Raw genomic sequence first — 19,548 nt, forward strand, 5'->3', positions numbered from 1 at the left:
AAACGAGCTGTGCATGCAAGAAAGCCCTCAAACATCGCACAGCTGAAAGAATTCTGCATGGAGGAGTGGGCAAAAATTTCTCCCAGCTGATGTCAGAGACTGGTAGATAGTTATAAGAAACGCCTACTTGAGGTTGTTTCTGCCAAAGGGGGCAATACCACCTATTGGAGCCAAGGGTGTACTTACTTTTCCACATGCGAAATTTGCATTTATGTTTATTTAAGTTATACAATGGACTACAAAATGTAAATGTTTCATGATATTTGTTATATTATATCACCTTTATCTATCAATATTGTTGAAATGAAGATCAAATAGCTGTATGTTGAAATATGTTGAAAAAGTCAAAACTTTACATGGGGTGTACTTACTTTTTCACGTGACTGTATATATTCCATTGTGTGTACTTAAACAAGCAGATGTGTGTATCATTTGAGTCTTTTCAATTGCTCTGGTGCTGGTGCTTAGAAGACCGGTCCGTTCACAGTCACTTTTTTGCAAATTTCACAGCATGGAATTCAGATAGTGATCAGCCTGGGAGTGATGCTCATCGAGCTAAAACTTCACTCTTCATCTTGGATTAACCACCCAATTTAATGTCCACCTGTTGGATGGTGCTCACATTGATGCATAGTCCTACCTGCAAAACACCAGTGTACATGTTTATTATTGGGCCTGAGATTCTAACTCAGGTTAAATGTACGCATACTCATGCACACCTGGAAGACTGATAAATTATAACTGGGAAGATAGATATTTGTGGAGATGCAATCGCGTTGATTTGACCTTTCAGAGAATAATTATAACTTGGCTCATATATTGTTATTTTTACGGCGTACCCATTCGGGCAGAGCCGTCTAGAACAGTGTTTGTCCGTCTGTATGTATGTATGTATGTATATACACTACTCACAATAAGTTAGGGATATTGTGGGAGTGACTTTATTTTTTTTTATAGGGGTTAGGGTTCGGGTATTGAAATCAAGAATGCTGTGTTTTTTAACACTCATTAATAACCATAGAATTAGGACCAACAACTTTTTTCAACATAATTAATACACAAAGTCAACCACACCGAAGCACCTGCCAATATCCCTAACTTATTGTGAGTGGTGTATATGTATGTATGTATGTATGTATGTATGTATGTATGTATGTATGTATGTATGTATGTCCCCTCAAACGTATACCAATCAGAGCTGAGAATCTGGTCACATGACAGGGTGATGTGATTACATCTGATGTCATTACGGCCGTGCAGCGGCTGACTCTCCACACACCGTCATTTTGATTTATATGCCTTTCAGGCCAAATTTATCATCGAACCTGTCATATATCACAATCGCCATGCTCTACCTTCACGTTTTTCATTCAGTGTGAAATACAAACAAACCGATTGATAAAATGACCATCAAATATCGAAAACATCGACGTTACGTCTCTTCCAACAATATGGCACATATAGGCCTTAGGCTTTATGCCTCACGTTCAGACCGCTTCGGACAAATTAAGCCCAGGTTTCTTAATACAGTAGTGTATCGTTTCAGTAGTATCGTTTTCGTAATAGTAATAATAATAATAATATGGTAAATATAACCATAATACTTTAATCCCAATGTCGTGAATGGAAGGTTAATGGATTGAAGCGGTGTATGGTTCATGAATCAGTGATAAGCGGTGTTCAGCACTAATATTAATAACCGAGGAAGTAAGGAATTCACCTCGGTTTTTTTTCTAGTAATATCATTTTCGAAATAATGACAACGTAACGTTAATATTATAGTAAATCAAATCGTAACACTAATCCCTTCGTAGTGACTGCAAACGTACTGGAAGTTAAAATATATCATGTTCTACATATTAAAGAAGCGGCAGTTTTGTGTCTGTTACGTCATTACATCTATGATGTCATTACGATGACCGACTCCACCGACCGACATTTTAATTTGCAAGTAGGCCTACACCCGCTCACTACGGGAGCTGCAGAAAGGGTCATTCCTCTTTGGGATATATAGATTACAGTGGATCTATGGTCGGGTCTCAAGAACATGAGTTGTGTTCATTTACCAAGTTTCTTGTGGAGAGATCGCCAAGTGGTTTAAGCATTCGAGCAAGCACTCCATTCAAAACCGTTAAAGAACGGCTGGCTTGGCAAGCGCTAGCTAGCTGCTTGGTAAATGAGCACACCTCCAAACCTTGTGGGGTATATAAGATTACAGTAGATCTTCGCTCAGTTCTGCAAGTAATACTTACCTCATGGATGTCGGGATTCCTCCAAATTTCTTTGTTTAATGTTATAAATAGCATTAGTGACGGTTTAAAAAGCTAATCAAATGTGTTTGTGGTTTATAATATTTCACAAGCACGGCTACGCCGCTGTTAGACTTTTGGTCTTGTTTAAAGAAGAACAGTTAATCTGATCTGTCAAAAGCTATCTATCTTCTGCTATTTAGTTAGCTATCTGTCAAAATCCCCACATTTTCTTCCCATCATCACTCCACCGATCTGACATGAATATAAAAAGAGGGGCAATGCCCCTGGGCTCACCTGGTAGAATCAGGGAACCAATAGTAGGTGTGGATGACCCATAAAATATGTCACGGAGAAGAAAGTAATTACCTATTTTGAGGGGGCAAACCTCTGATAATTTTTAATGCTGTGAACAAACTTTAGTCCATCATGGGTGATGAAGGTTGTGGTCAAGTTTCATCAAAATTGTGTGTGTAGTTTCATCGAAGAAGTACAGACTGACTCACAGACACCACACGACACCCCTTTACATATGCAATGACAAATGCCATAATGATACCATTTGTGGTTTGTTTGGGAGAGAAAAGACAAGGAATACATATGGAATTCTATTTAAGACATTTCATAAAAATCAATGTATAGCTCACCCTATCATCAAGCCTAGTATCCTCCCCAAGGCTGCAGAGCGCATTGTCCACACGAGCCAACCTTCCTGACAGTGACAGCAGCAGGTTCACCACCTTGTCCAGGTCGCCAACAAACATGCGATACTTGTCCAGCTCGTTGGGCTTGCAGACAGCGCACACATTCACCTCGACATTGGCACCAAGCTGCTCATTCTCGTGCACATCCTGAAGAAGCGATTGCCGTGCTTCACGCAGTGTCTGCAGCTTCCGCCCGATGCTGCAGATAAGTTCAGCCTGAAGCGCATCAGAAAAACGATTATACGTCGCTTTCATAGCCTCAAATAGTTAAACGTAAAGGGTGTAATTTCAGGAAACAGAGAAAACATGATTTGTGGCTAAAATGGAAACTTACAATGTGCATTGATGAATGAAACTTAATGGGAACATTAATTTGACCAAAGAAATAGAGTTAACTCAATGCAAATTTGCACAATTAGCAATTACCAGATACAACGTTTGTAAATGTTGTTAAACTACCGAGACAGCAATTTCTGACCTTTTTCTCTGTGAGGTCTGGGTACATTTCTTCCTCTTCACCAGGACACGATGGCTGCATTCCCTTGAGTTTCATTAGCAGTTCAGCCTTCGCTGCTGATACCAGGTAATATGCTGGGCAGGCGGGAAGGCTCGACGGAGACACCATCAGTTCTTCCTCCACCCTAGATAAACCACAATAAAATAGAAGTACAGTACGGACTGTATTGACTGCTCCAATGAGATTTGCATATTTGTGCCATCGAAGAATGGTTGAAGCCCACAGTACATGTTCAACGGCTGCTATGATACGAGTCATCATCGAAGTACAATGGTTGATCCCAATATTATATGTACCGCATGCCGAATTGTAGAATCCATCATGACTTTCCACGCACCACCCCATACATTCTCCTTCCTCCCTTCTCCTTCTACTCTCTTATTTCTGTGTTGTCCCACAGACTACAACTCCCATTCCACCCTTTTCCTTCCCCCACCTTCTCCTCCTTAGTTCCCTCTTTCTCAAACTACCACTCACCCCTCTCCCAAGCTCCCACCCTCCAAAGCTGACCCTTGTTTGACATAGCCGAAGTCAGAAATTCCTGACTGATCATATCTGTTGAAGCTTTAAATTTTCATTGTTTTTTCATATAAAGAAGTGTTTTGCTTTCTTTCTTTTTTTTTTCAATGCTTCAAGAAAGTACTCTACATTCATTAAACCTGCTTGAGATAGACCATAACTTACAACACCAAAGGCGGTGTTACTAAAGCATACAAAAAACCTATCATTAAATTCAGCTGTGAGTGTGGAAAAGAGTCGTGTGTGATTAGAACACAATATAAAATGATTTTCATCATCCTTTCCACACACTAGTGTCTATGTATCAATGTCTATTATTTAGTCCCCTACCGGTGTACACCGGAGGGGACTTTGAGTTTGCACGCCGTCCCTCCGTCCGTCAGTCTGTCAGTCTGTCAGTCAGTCCATCCGTCCGTCCGTCCGTCACGCTGTTTTCCTGTCACGTCAAGCTGTCACGTCAAGAACAGTTTTCCGGACTTTTTTTCTAAACTCTTAATGCTAATGATTTCAAACTTGGCACATGGTTTCCTCCTTGGCACAATGTAAGATTACCTTGGCAAGGACTTATTACCATGGAAGATGTCCAGTGTTTGACTGGCTTTGGAGGGTAGCTTTCATACGTGCTCTGTGTTACGGATTCGTCACTTCCGTTGTGGTGGTTTGCATCCACTGTAAATATTTCTGATTCCATGTACTATTATTGTTTTCAAAAGGTTTATTGTCCAGGAACTGTTTTCAAAAGGTAAAAAAGTTAATGTTAAAAGAAACAGGAAACCGGATCGGGAACCGGACGAAGAGGAAGGAGAGGGCGGAGCGAATGAGTCGGACAAGAAAGCTGAGTTGCTCCGGGTTCTGAAGCGAACTTTGGCGAGCCAGAGTCACTAGCGAACTTTCGGGTTTCCGGGAAAGGGATTCCTACGACAGAGTTGTCATCGCTGTGACCGGTCAACCTGCATGTCAGGTTTTGCGATCGATTCAGGAGAGAATCATCACCGTGCCGTGCGCCACGAGACCGGGTCGTCGGCCATTTTGACTCGCGCAGGACTTGTGCTTCGCTCGCGGTTTCGTCTCTTTTCGACCATCTCCACCGCATTCAGACGTCGATCTGGGGCGTGTGTGTGACGTGGCTTTTTGAAGGTTAATTCGTCCATACCGAGGGTGTGATCTCTCAGTCGCCTGTAGGGCGCCTTTGGATTTCCCAGGCGCCTTGAGGGCGCCTTTGTGCAGCTTCGGCTGTGTGACTGTATTTGCCATCCGCATGGGATTCTGGTCTCGATTGGACCTCGTTCTGGCGATCGCTGGAGCGAATCAATTTCCTCTCGCAGCCGGGAATAAGAGACATTGGGGAATGTTCGTGTTTCACTCACTTGGAGCACAGTGAGTTAAATATAACAAAACTGATGGTACCATCATAGGACATATTGATTGTACTTTTGAATACTATTATTGTTGTACTGTTATTCTTGTGTGTTAGCCTTAGATCCCGGATCCTCATGTGTGATTTCAAACGGTCTTTTTGACAGAAACCTTTATCACAGGCAGAGCACTTGTGGGGGCGTTTTCCAGTGTGGATCCTCATGTGTATTTTGATGTTACTCGTTGAAGCAAAATCCATTCTGCACACATTACACTTATAACGTATTCGCCTTTCTAGAACCTTTTTGTGTTTGTTACCTTAGTTAGGAACCTTAGTTAGAATCGAATCCCGGTCAATCGCTGAATTAACGCCAGGGGGGTTGACTCAGCCTGTCATCCTTCCGAGGTCGGCAAATTGAGTACCAGCTCACTGGTAATTCCCTGCTTGTCGTTAAAGGCGGCAAAAAGGGTTGGCGTCAGGAAGGGCATCCGGCCGTAAAACATTGCTTCAAAAAGGGGACCGAAAAACAACAACAACCACAGTTCCCGAAAAAGGCCAACCCCCGCTTGCGGGGAAAAATGGCCTCTAAAGGTGTTTTTTTTTTGTTTTTTGTTATTCTTGTGTGATCTTAATACAATATTTGTTTGTGAGTAACAATTGGGGTGGCTTCTCCTTTGATCTTTGACATACAGAATAACACATTTTTCTGCCGTGACTCCTCTCGGGGCTCGGAGGTACACCGTGACCAGGGGGTCGGGGAGGAGCACGTAACACTCTGCCAAAGCGAGATTGTGGCTAATAGTGATGCCCAGAAATGTGAACCTCTTCCAGTGGTCGATTGTGGAAATAAATGTGTGTTCATCATTCATTTGACCAAGCTTCCAGTGATGATGTGAGATACGTCTCGGGTTGAAATATATGCTCCAGGTTTGAGACCACCACCTGATCCTTTCCAGGTCAGTAAAAAGGGAACCCATTGTTACCAGACTGACAGTGGGTTGTGTAATCGTACGGAATAATGGGGTGATCTGTGAATAAAAAAAAAGAAGAGTGTGTTTCAGGGCAATGGAAAGACCATTAATGTATGTGAGAAAAGGACTGAACCCAGGATGCCTTGGGACACTAAGCCTCTATTGGGAGAGTGGATGAGAGGAATCAGTCGACAAAGAAAGGCCGATCGACCAAGTGCAGAAGCAGGCAAGTCAGGAAAGAAAGTGGTCTTATATTCTACAGGCAGAAAGGTCAACAAGCAAAGGAGTGTGCTGCTAGACATCTGTGTCGAATACCCGAGATGTCCAAAGACACCGCCTTTTTTTTTTTCTTTTTTTTTTGTATACAAGATCAAGGCTCGTGAAAGAGCTAACATTAATCACACAAAAAGTGAAACCGACACATAAAACACAAAAAATAAGGGGAGCGGTAGACAAGATGGGGAGAGAGGGGGAAGGACACAAACACAACATTTGAGAGCAGGGACATCGGGAGAAATGTGGGGGAGGGGGAGGGCTTGGGGGGTGGGAGAGGTATAAAACATATGAACACTGCAAGGACTTCCAGGAAAGAAGTTGGAATTTTAAAAAAAAGTGTATCTGGGGTGAATTAGCGGGGGTAGAAAAGATCAAGGTTTTGGATGGGGGAAGATAAGAGATTGTGGTGAACAGCTGTTTTAAAGACCTGGAGGGAGGAGTGGGATTGAAGGGAGTGGGGGAGTTTGTTCCAGAGGCGGAAGAAAAGAGGGGAATGAAAGAGTGAAGGTGAGCAGAGAGCCTAGATTTTGGCAGTTTAACCATAAGAAGGTTGCAGGCAGATTTTGTGCGACCTGAAGGAATATTGGAGGGGACAGAGCACAGAGAGAGCTGGGGGGGCAAGGCCGGAGAGGAGTCGGTAGAAGACAAAGTCCACCAACCTGCCTGCGGTGAGTGAGTGAAAGGCCCTCGGAGTTAGCTTCATCGCAGGAGATTCCAATGATTCTGAAAGCTTTGGTTTCAACAGCGTGAAGCCGAGCTAGGTGTGAGGCAGGAGCACCGGCCCAAAGGGGGGAACAGTATTCCATTGAGGTGTGGATGAAAGCCTTGTATGTGGTGAGGAGCTCAGGTGTGCCAAGGAAGGACTTCGCACGACGGAGGATTGCCCAGTCGGCGACTGGCTTTGGAGGCCAGCTTGGAAATGTGGTTTCCCCAAGAAAGATCATGGCAGATTGTGAGACCCAAAAGCTTGAGCGACAGAACTTCTTGGAGAGGATTGTTGAGAAAGTAGATGGGAGGGTTTTCCAGTCGGTCCTTTCGGAGAGACATCGTAAGAGTGTGAGATTTGTCAGGATTGAAAGACATGTTCCACTTGTGTGACCAGTCTGATTTTGTCCAGGTCTGCAGAGTGAGGAGGCTGCAGGCTGCAGACTGCCGATCTGAGGGATGAGGAATGGAGCGGCAGATAGTGGAGTCATCAGCAAAGAGATAGAGAGGATTTTCCAGAGAGTCGGAGAGATCATTGATGAAGATCCAGAGAGTCGGAGAGATCATTGATGAAGACCAGAAATAGCACAGGGCCCAGAACACTACCTTGGGGAACTCCAGCCAGAACAGAAAGGGGAGATGAGAGAAATCCATTCAGGGCCACACGTTGACTACAACCAGAGAGGAAGTCCGCAAGCCATGAGTGAAGATTTCTATGGATACCATAGGAGGAGAGTTTGGTGAGCCTTGACACTATTGCTTGAGGGCTACAATCCATTGTTGAAACATTAAGAAAACCTATTGTTGGAGAGAGAAGATGTTAGATTTCTACACAAGTTTTTATAAATATAAACTTAAATGTGACATTTTCAAACACAACTCCAACATAAGACTATCGGGGATGCCTTTTTGTGGTGGTTGTACCCCACCCCCTCTCCCCAACGCAAGTCGGGGAAGGGGGGGGGGGGGGATCTTTCCCATCGTTCCATGCTGCCCGGATTCGTCAGGGCAGCGCGGTCATGGTCAGAGTGCTGATCGGTCTGAATGGACCCCGGCCCTTTCCCTCGTGTGTATGTGTGTGTGTGTGTGTGTGTGTGTGTGTGTGTGTGTGTGTGTGTGTGTGTGTGTGTCTCTGTCTCCAACTCCAACTCCAACTCCAACTCTAACTCTAACTCTAACTCTAACTCTGTCATGGCCCTGACTTTGTGAAGGTGGGGTTACACCATTCTAGATGTGGGGGATCTCTGGGCCGCTTCTACAAGAACGATCAGCTATCTCCATGCTGCGGGCTTGTTTGAGAGAACTGTCTGGGGCTATACAACAACAACAACAACAACAACACCACCACAAAAATTTTTTTAACAGCATGATACAAATGAACACTCAAAAGGGATCTGCTACTCAACAAATCCCCTTTAACCACAGTTCGATATTGTGGCAGTTTTGAGGTTACTCATACATTTTATGTCATCAAGTCAATCAATCATCATCATCATCATCAATTGTCATCAATCAGTCATCTCAATTTGTATTCTACATTGCAAATTGTAAGAGCTTTTTGATTCACTGCAGAGATGCAATCCAAGTTAGACAAATACATATTACCATTACTGGTGTTCACGTTAAGAACGTATACTTTTGTATTTTTGAGATTCTACTGCATAATAAAATCACAAACAGTAAGTTGCAAACAAAGACATGAAATTTCAAAAGGCTTCATATGAGGAAATGCTTCGGCACACTAAAGCCTCAGACTTGTAGTCACCGAGTCACCATATCATGGCTTATGATTGAAACACCAAAAGGTGAATGACCCAGCAGTAGAAATTGTCAATGTTGAAACGTTAAGAAAACCTATTTTATTGAAGAGCATTTCCTCCCTAGAAAACAGGAGTGAAACCAGACCCGGTGGCATAATGGTTCGGGCACTGCTCCGAGTCTGGTAGGTCGGCGGTTCATACCCCAGCCTAATCATACCAAAAGCTACAAAAAATGATAAATGCTGCTTTCTGGCTCGATGCTGAGCATTTAAAACGATAGAGCACGGACAAACAACCATAACTTGGCAATAACAGCGCAGGCTATAATGGGCCTAATGGCCTACTCCAGCATGGAAGCTCCTTGAAAGGGAACTCGTATGATTATCATTATTACTACATTGTACAGGGTGTTTCAAGAGTCCAGAATCGTAGGAGATCCATTTATTATTATTTTTATTTTTTTTAGACAATGCTTTTTGAGGTGAATCGGACGTTGTGGACCAATACAATGGCCCCCACGTAATCCAGATTTAGCACCACTTGATTTTTTGTAAATTTGGGGACACCAGAAATCATTGGTTTATACTTTATACCATGAGGGGCTGACAGGATGGCCGAGAGGTATGCACTCCTGCCTCTAGGCCGTTGAGTCTGGGTTTGATTCCCGACCCAGCTATAAACTGTCAGCCCGGTGTTTCACAGCCAGGGTGATACAATGATACATCAATGTTTGTGTCGTCCCTCGGATGGACGTTAAACTGGACATCCCTTCTGCTGGAATTTGTTGGTGGACATGAAAGATCCCATGGTGTCCCTCACAAAGCGTAGGTGAGCTACCATGGCCAAATTCCATATTCCTGCCCTAACTAGTTGAATGTCAGGGCTGGCCAGCCAGTTTGTGAAGACTTGGGTCAACTTTCCCCCGGCTGACCCCGCATGACGATGTGGGTTAATAGTGGCTGATAAAGAATAATATTAATAATAATAATAATAATAATAATAATAATAATAATACGAAGAAGAAGACACTTTTTTACCATGAGACAATTCACTATTGGAAATCCAAAGAATGAAATCGGAAACGAATGTGCTAAAATCGATGTCATTATTAACCCTAAGACCCCTAAGACACCGAAGACCTTTTGAGAACCCTAAAACCCCCGAGACCCCTAGACCATATAGACCCCATTATAACCCTTAGACCACTAAGATTATATATATACCATTAGACACTTTAGAAACCATAAGACACCCAAGACCCTTCAGACTGCAAAGACCCTTCAGACCCTGTTAGAACATGTAGACCCCATGAGACCCTGTTAGAACATATAGATCCCGTGAGACCCTGTTAGACCATATAGATCGTGTAAGACCCTAAGACCATGAAGACCCTGTTAGACCCTTTACAACTCTTAGAACCCTCAGACCTGTGGTATTGGGAGTTTCATGAATATTAATGAATGCATGATGACGCGGAAAGGATGAGGCGTAACTGGTAGTGACGTGATGAGCTGTGGCGAGGAGTGGGAAATGAGACATCATTAAACGTTTGTGCTGAAGAACCTGCGTGTGGGCTGTCATTGCTATACAACAAGACCCATTCAGACCCCACACACCACACAAACGTATATAGCCTTCTTGCAAAACACAGGCTATACCTTTTCCAGCAAGTAATGTGCAGAATGTACCCAACCAGAGGGTGAGTAGACTGCTAGTTGTTATAGTAAAATTATAAAATAAATACCCCTATGATTCCAGACTTTTGAAACACCCTTTTTCTGGCATACATGCCTCTTAGTGACACCACCCGGAAGCAACTGAAGAACTAACCGGATGGTGTTACTTCACAGTAGCACAGCCTCAAGCAAACAAGGAAGTAAAGAAAACCTACTTTTCATGAGGTGTATCCAATGAGGTACTTCTCCCATGCTCCCGTCTGTGCCATATATCTTCATCCAAATTTGAATTTTCATGTGAAAACATTCTTTCAAGAAGCTCACAGGTTGTAAAAACCCCTGTAGCCGGGACCAGCACATCTGCAAGTGAATGCTGATGCTCCCCAATTTCACGAATCAGCTCTTGGTTCTTCTCATCTTCAGTGTCATTCTTTTTTGATGAAATGACATCCAACTGAGACCTGTTGATTGTCACATCCGCTTCACTGTTTGTGTCACTTTCATCAAAGGCTTCCTCGGGCTCATCTTCCTGAATTGCTGTGAACACGAGATCCCTTGGGAACGCTGCCTCCATTGGGTGCATCTGATTTACACGGCCATTGGATGCAATTATTGTCAAAGGAACAGTCTTTACACGTTGTGGTGCTTCCACGTAGGTTTCACTCCTGACAAATAGATGAACACCAATAAAAAGCAGGAAGAAACAAAGCAACAACAAAATCAAATCAACAATGGGGTGAGCGCACTCTACGAAGCCTTACAAATTCTACACAGTTAAAGCAGGAATTTATGGCCAAAAACGTGCTGAAAAACCAAACTTCAAATAAATGATCAAAGTTATATATTTAAAAAAATAACCACCTTTAGAGGCCATTTTTCCCCGCAAAGCGGGGGTTGGCCTTTTTCGGGAACCGTGGTTGTTGTTGTTTTTTCGGTCCCCTATTTGAAGCAATGTTTTACGGCCGGATGCCCTTCCTGACGCCAACCCTTTTTGCCGCCTTTAACGACAAACAGGGAATTACCAGTGAACTGGTACTCAATTAGCCGACCTCGGAAGGATGACAGGCTGAGTCAACCCCCCTGGCGTTAATTCAGCGATCGACCGGGATTCGAACCCAGGATCCTTGGATCCTAAGCCGGCACCCTAGCCGCTAGCCCAACACCAGGATCAAAGTTGAACAATAATATTTTAAAATAAAGTATCTTTAAGCATGACAGAATCTGTTTATTGCCAAACATTATATTCAAGATTCTGTTCTATGGTATCATTAGCGATGAGCAGACATCATGAGAAAGAAACAAAACTCATAAGAAAAAGAAAATGCTTCAAATAAAACAACAATGACTTGTTCATGAAATGCAGTCGTCAACAAACCGAATTGGAAATAAATGCTGACATGACTTATTGACTTGTTGAAATATGAAAATGAGCCATTCTGATTTACTTATTTTCCTTTTCCTGTACATGTTGTGTGCTTGGTAGCAAACCTTTTGTTTGCAGCTGGTTTGGTTTAATTATCAAGACTGAAGGCAAAAACTTGTTAACGTCTGGAGCTTAAATTCTGCTTTGCTTACTTGCACTTTTTTGACATCGTCCTTAAAAATTGTGTCATTCCCTCGTTCTCTCCCTCCGTATCCATCCTTCTCTCTCGTCCATGCCTCTCCATCCCCTCTCTCTATCTCTCTCTCTGTTATATCTCTCCATCTCTCTCATGCATACCTCTCTGTCTGTCTCTCATCAATATCATTGTCTTTGTCTGCCTGCTTCTGTCTTGTTTTTCTTTACAGGAGTGAGGCTCATGGAAGAGCAATGTAGAACTGATAGTAGGACAATCAAGGGAATGAATGAAGAGGAAAAGTTGAGAGGAAGGAGGAGAGGAAATACTGTTTTTATATAACGATAATGAAATAAATATTTTTCTTTTTCTTCCCCTCTTCTCCATCTCTTGCTTTTAAGAGGGAAACTTCTGTGATTACCTTTTCTCCTTTTATTGTTATTTTTTGTGTTGAACTAGAGACAGAGGGAGTCGGAGATACCTACGCGCACGCACGCACACACACACACACACACACACACACACACACACACACACACACACACACACACACACACACACACACACACACACACACACACACACACACACACACACCACTTCACAATTTGAGCCTACTGCCTGAAAATGTTCTTGATAAAATCTTCATTTTCGTATTTTAACTTTAATGCAGTGGCAACAGATCACACGTCTCGTAGTATGACCTTTGAAGTGCTAACCGGACACATGGGTGACTTTGTATTCATATGGAGTGGGGGCGGGAGAATAGACATTGAGGTTTGATTTTCACTGTTGGAATCACAGGAATTGAAAATGTAAAAGTGAAATCCCACATGGATAAAAACAAGGAGCTGATACTCAAGGTCCACCACCTTTTGAGTGGTATGAGGAAAAGATCTGTCTGATGTGAAAGCCAAATCCTAAACAGTTTTTGAAATGTCGCATACATAAGCCAAGTTACCAAGATGGTTGCAAAGGCAACAAAATTCATTTCAAAAATTCAGATCTAGTCAGTTTGAGATAATGTCATGAGGAATATATATCTGCAATATGAAAGGTAATTACAACAACAACAACAACAACAACAGGTATTTTAAGGCCATTTTCCCTGCTACAGCGGGGGTTAGCCTTGCGGTCCTCATGACAATCTTCTCCATTTTGCCCTATTTTCTGCATCTCTCCTTGTTAACCCCCTTGCCCGCATTTCTTCTTCCACCATCTTTAGCCAAATCTTTCTCGGTCTTCCCCGTCCTCTACTTCCTTCTACATTCATTTTCATCACTCTTCTCAACCAGTCACTTTCATCCTTCCTCAACACATGACCAAACCATCTCAACCTGTTTCTCTTCACAGCATCAATCACAGGCTCTATTCCCATCATCTTTCGCAATGAAATGAAAGCTAAATATTCAAAGATTTTTGAAATATCGCACACACAAGAGTGAATGGATGGATGATTGGCCATGGTCATGATTGTACGGATAATGTCCCCCATCTCCGATCTTGATGGAGGGGCAGGTGAAAAAAGGTATTTTTAAAAATCATCTTGATGTTTTGGCCATGGTTTCTCCCCTCATCGCTCTGGCAGTTAAAGTGTTACCCTCAAATAGTCCCTTTTTCAAAAGAGTGCTTAAAGAGTTACCCAGCTTAATAAATTTAGTTCCCTTGTTTCAACAATTAGAATGGTTCCTTTGCATAGTCCAAAATAAATGGGGTGAAACATATGCCCATTCATATTTTTTCAATGGTTTTGCCATTTGGCCTAACATCCTTAAAATAAATATTGCAATTTAAGATTGAAGGGCATAACAACAACAACAACAACAACAGGCATTTTAAGGCTATTTTCCCTGCGAGATTTCTCCATTTCTAGATTCTCAAGATTGAAGGGCATACTTGTACAATTTACACCACCACTGTGTCTTTACTTTGTTATAGCTCTGGCCACTAAGGTCATCTTGAGACATCTTGCCCAATGAGTGCTATAGATTGAGACAATCACCAAAACATTATATCACAACACAGTTCTAGTGTGGAGACGAATAATGGAAAGCTCCAAGGTGTTGTGGGGGTAAACTATAGTTGTCAGAAAATAACACAGGGCTTTACAGTGGGGGGGGGGGGGGGGGGGCGAACCATAGATGTCTGACTGTCAGCAAAGAACTGTCTCACCCTCGAGCAAAACTAATGAGCAGGACAGTGTGGTTTTATTTAGCAGGGCCTCCTCCTTCCTTTACTCATGTCACCGATGGGAGGACTGAAATACAAATTCTCCTCAGTCAGGTTGTAATGATGGAGGAAGTCTATGAATCTCCTCTTTCTTCTTCATTGGTGGATAACAGTATGCTTTTAGCATTGAGTATTCCTTGTGATGTGTAGTTAGCAATGGAGCCCCTCAATTGTCTCAAAGTTGAACTATCACATTCCTCTTGACATTAATATCACAAAATAATGTGTCATTTCTTCCCCTGATGATAATAAACATGATATTCCAACTGCTTGCTTTGTATAAAAAGGAACATATACAATATGGCAGGGTTAAATTATAATTCAACGGATACAAATGTTTACCTTGTAGTAGCTGTGATAGCCAGTGTGAAGGAAGTGGGAGCAGGTGTTTGGATAAGAGGAGCTCCATTTCTGGGAGAAGGAAGATGGCAGAAAGATTCATTTGTGGAATTGTTCAGATCGAGCCCATCTTCAATGGCAAAATCCTGGAAAAAGTACAGATGATACCCATCTTTCACGTGCAATTGTATGCATTGATCTTTTGCCAGAATCATGATAATGATGATTGAAATCAATGTAAATGGTAGTGTAGTGAGTCAATGAAGAGCTGAGCTTTCACAAGGCACAATTATGTGGAATTTGATGTCCTCCATGAGCTGCATATGTAGAGTAAATCAGGGTAAATTCAGACAGGAGGCACGGGATGTCCAAACTTGACTCATACAGAGCAGGCCTGCTTTCATTTGTCCTTGCTAAATCTGTAAATGACCAAATTCACCCCAGCTGATGTGGTTATTTCGAACAAAGATCTTATGTATATAATTATATCTTATATCTTATAAGTTCAGTCATTCAAAGTCCTGGATTATTGTTGTCTTTTTTTTTTGGGGATTTCTTTTCTTTGCTCACCTTGTAAAGCTGTTTTCACCATCCAGTTTTTCCCATTTGTTTCAGAGGAGTCAATTGTGTGGGTATGTCCACGGTCTTCCCAGTTTTACCACCCTCTCGGCTATTGATGTGCCATGCCTCCAGAATCAATGTGCGTCTTTCGTTGGATGTTGTGTTTACGACACAGGTTCAATCCAAGTCATATTTGTGGCCATATTGCAGGTAATGGTAATGGTGTGGTCACCTTCCCAATCCTATTTGCTCTATCATGTCATTTAGACTTTACATTTTATTTCAAATTCCTATCAGTTTCACCCAATATATTAATTGGTCACAATCTCTGCATGATGACTGGCAAACTACTCCTGATTTGTTAGTAGTTTCTATTCTGTTCTTTAGATTAGAAATGATATTGTAAGTGGTGTGTAGATGCTTGTAGGCTTCACTAATCCAAGAGCTACGTATTATTCTGCAAATCCATTTGAAAGGTTCTGGGTAGTATGGCGGCACACAGTGCCCAAATATGTCTGGCTCCTTCCGTTCTGCCATTTTTTGGTTCTCTCTGGCTGGGGAGTATCCATTTACTCGACCCATTATTAAGCAGGACTCCTCCAACTAATCTTATATCATTAATTGCACGGACTTTACAAGATGACAAATCCTGCAACTCAATCACCCACAAACGCAGTGTAGCATGGACCTTGGCAGCTCAGGTATGGACTAGAATCCAGTAATTTGCTGGTGTGGGTTGTTTTTCTGCATACTGACGTCTTTATAGGTAGCAGTAAAGTTTCCGATAAACCTCCACATCCAAAAAAGCAAACTTGCTTTATTGTGCCTCTGTTGACAAAGTCGCAGGATTCTAGTGATATTATGTTCTCAGGTTGTACAGTATGTCCGGCTACGATACAGTCCTGGCCAAAAATATTGGCACCCTTGCACTTTTTTCAAATAACTCACAATTTTAGCAAAAAATAGGTTGAAATTGACAAAAGTTTTTTTTTTTTTTTTGTTTGTTTTTTTTGTATACAAGATCGAGGCTCGTGAAAGAGCGAACATTAATCACACAGAAAGACAAACCGACACATAAAACATATAACATCGGGAGCGGTAGACAAGATGGGGAGAGAGGGGGAAGGACACAAACACAACATTTGCGAGCAGGGACCGAGAGACATGGAGACATCGAGAGATCTGAGAGAGGGCGAGGGCTTAGGGGGGGGGGGGGGCATGGGAAGGGGGCGGTGGGAGAGGTATAAAACATATTGACACTGCCAGGACTTCCAGGAAAGAAGTTGGAATTTCAAACAAGGTGGATCTGGAGTGAATTAGCGGGGGTAGAAAAGATCAAGGTTTTGGATGGGGGAAGATAAGAGATGGTGGTGAACAGCTGTTTTAAAGACCTGGAGGGAGGAGTGGGATTGAAGGGAGTGTGGGAGTTTGTTCCAGAGGCGGGAGAAAAGAGGAATGAAGGAGTGAAGGTGAGCAGAGAGTCGAGATTTTGGCAGTTTAACCATCAGAGGCTTGCTGGCAGATCTTGTGCGACCTGTAGGAATATTTGGGGGACAGAGCACAGAAAGAGCTGGGGGAGCAAGGCCGGAGAGGAGTCGGTAGAAGACAGAAAGACCACCTACCTGCCTGCGGTGAGTGAGTGAAAGGCCCTCAGAGATAGCTTCATCGCGGGAGATTCCAATGATTCTGAAAACTTTGGTTTCAACAGCGTGAAGCCGAGCTAGGTGTGAGGCAGGAGCACCAGCCCATAGGGGAGAACAGTATTCCATTGAGCTGCGGATGAAAGCCTTGTATGTGGTGAGGAGCTCAGGTGTGCCTAGGAAGGACTTCGCACGACGGAGGATGCCCAGTCGGCGACTGGCTTTGCAGGCCAGCTTGGAAATGTGGTTTTCCCAAGAAAGATCATGGCAGATAGTGAGACCCAAAAGCTTGAGCGACAGAACTTCTTGGAGAGGATTGTTGAGAAAGTAGATGGGAGGGTTGTCCAGTCGATCTTTTCGGAGAGACATAGTAAGAGTGTGAGATTTGTCAGGATTGAAAGACATGTTCCACTTGTTTGACCAGTCTGTGATTTTGTCCAGGTCTTCAGAGAGTGAGGAGGCTGCAGACTGCCGATCTGAGGGAAGAGGAATGGAGCGGCAGAGAGTGGAGTCATCAGCAAAGAGATAGAGAGGATTTTCCAGAGAGTCGGAGAGATCATTGATAAAGACCAGAAAAAGCACAGGGCCCAGCACACTGCCTTGGGGAACTCCAGCCTGAACAGGAAGGGGAGATGAGAGAAATCCATTCAGGGCCACACGTTGACTACGACCAGAGAGGAAGTCCGCAAGCCATGCATGGAGATTTCCATGGATACCATAGGAGTAGAGTTTGGTGAGCAGAGCTGGGTGCCAGACCGTATCGAAGGCACGTGATATGTCGAGGGAGACAGCTCTAATTTCCTGTTTGGCATTGAGGACCTCCATCCATTGTTGAGACAGGAGAAGCAGCATGTCCAGAGTAGAGTGACCTGGTCTGAATCCAAATTGATGATCAGAGATCAAGCCATTGGAGAAGAGGAAAGATTTCATATCCGAAGCAATGATGGATTCCATGACTTTGCTGATAATTGGGAGCAGGCTGATTGGTCTGTAGTTAAAAGGATCTGTTTTTGCACCTTTTTTGTGTAAAGCGGTAATGTTTGCTGATTTCCAGGATGCTGGCAGATGACCTTGAGCAAAAGATAGGGTGAAAAGAACAGAGAGAGGGTGAGATAGAGTGGCAGAGCAGGATTTTAGGACCCGTGGGCTGATGCCGTCTGGTCCAGTTGCAGAATCAGAGTCGAGGTTAGACAAAAACTCCTCCACCTTGTCAGGAGAGAAGGACACAGAGTCCAGGAGCAGTTGGGTTCGACTGGGAAAGGTGGGAACAGAGAGAGATGGGTTTGGGACTAAAGATTTTGAGGCAAACACAGAGTTGAGGCATTCGGCTTTGGTTTCCACAATTCTTTATGTCACTGTTAATATTATAGAACCTTTGTTTTTGATTCAGAGCTAAATATATCCTTTTAAATCAGAAAATAAAAAGAAATGGCATTGACAAAATTATTGACATTTGGTATCAAACTTAATATTTGGTATCACGGCCTTTGGGACAAAATAACTGCAGTCAAGCACTTCCTATAGCCATGAATGAGCTTCCTACACCTCTCTACTGGCAGTTTGACCCACTCTTCTTGTGCAAACTGCTCTATTTCTCCCAGATTTGAAGGGTGCCTTCTCCCAACTGATATTTTCAGATCTCCCCACAGGTGTTCAGTGGGATTTAGATCTGGACTCATTGCTGGCCACTTCAGAACAGTCCAGCGGTTTGTCTTGAACCATTCCTGGGTACTTTTTGAAGTGTGTTTGGGGTCATTGTCCTGCTGCAAGACCCATGACCTTTGATGGAGACCAACGTTTCCAACACTGGGTTGAACATTGCACTCCAAAATGCCTTGGTAAGCTCCTTCTTTCATGATGCCATGCACACATTCAAGGCACCCAGTGCCAGAAGCAGAACAGCAACCCCAAAACATCACTGAACCTCCTCCATGTTTGACTGTAGGGAAGGTGATCTTTTCTTTGAACGCTTCATTTTGTTTTCTGTAAACATAGAGATTATGTGCTTTACCAAAAAAAGCACTAATTTGGTCTCATCTGTCCACAGGACATTCTCCCAGAAGGATTTTGGCTTGTTCAGGTGTGTTTTAGAAAAAAAAAACCCTCCCCTTCTCTCTTCTCTCTCTCTCTCTCCCTCTCTCTCTCTCAGAAGTGCGGCCCTCCTGGGTCTCCTACCATAGAACACCCTTTCATTGAGTTGGTGACGGATGGTGCAAGTTGAAACTGTTGTACCTTGTGGCTGAATGTCAGCTGGAATCTGTTTGGCAGTTGATCGACGTGCTTTCTCCACCATTAGAACAATCCTTTGCTGCAATCTTTGATCAAGTTTTCTCTTGCGGCCACTTCCAGGGAGGTTGGCTGCAGTGCCATGGGCCTTAAACTTCCTGATAACATTGCGTACGGTGGACACAGGAACATCAAGGTCTCTGGAGATGGACTTGTAGCCTTGAGATTGTCCATGCTTTGCTACAATCTTGTGTCTGACCTCA

General features: G+C 43.1%; 2 protein-coding genes across 5 annotated transcripts in view; both read right to left on the reverse strand.

Moving 5' to 3' along the window:
• Positions 1 to 19,548, reverse strand: part of LOC144888467 (uncharacterized) — a 790,732-nt gene that overhangs the window by 636,305 nt on the left and 134,879 nt on the right. The gene's annotated exons all lie outside the window — the stretch shown is intronic.
• SHROOM2 (shroom family member 2) overlaps positions 1 to 19,548 on the reverse strand; it is a 208,088-nt gene that overhangs the window by 6,690 nt on the left and 181,850 nt on the right. For all 4 annotated transcript variants that reach the window (XM_068131947.2, XM_068131951.2, XM_068131950.2 and 1 more), the window contains 4 exons: positions 14,862 to 15,004; positions 10,950 to 11,399; positions 3,432 to 3,594; positions 2,897 to 3,169 (listed from right to left, as the gene is read on the reverse strand). In XM_068131947.2, the coding sequence (XP_067988048.2) occupies positions 2,897 to 3,169; positions 3,432 to 3,594; positions 10,950 to 11,399; positions 14,862 to 15,004 (1,029 nt within the window). The remainder of the gene's footprint in view (positions 1 to 2,896; positions 3,170 to 3,431; positions 3,595 to 10,949; positions 11,400 to 14,861; positions 15,005 to 19,548) is intronic.

Source organism: Myxine glutinosa, chromosome 12, assembly GCF_964187855.1.
Source record: "Myxine glutinosa chromosome 12, kmMyxGlut1.1, whole genome shotgun sequence".
Lineage (NCBI taxonomy): Eukaryota > Metazoa > Chordata > Myxini > Myxiniformes > Myxinidae > Myxine > Myxine glutinosa.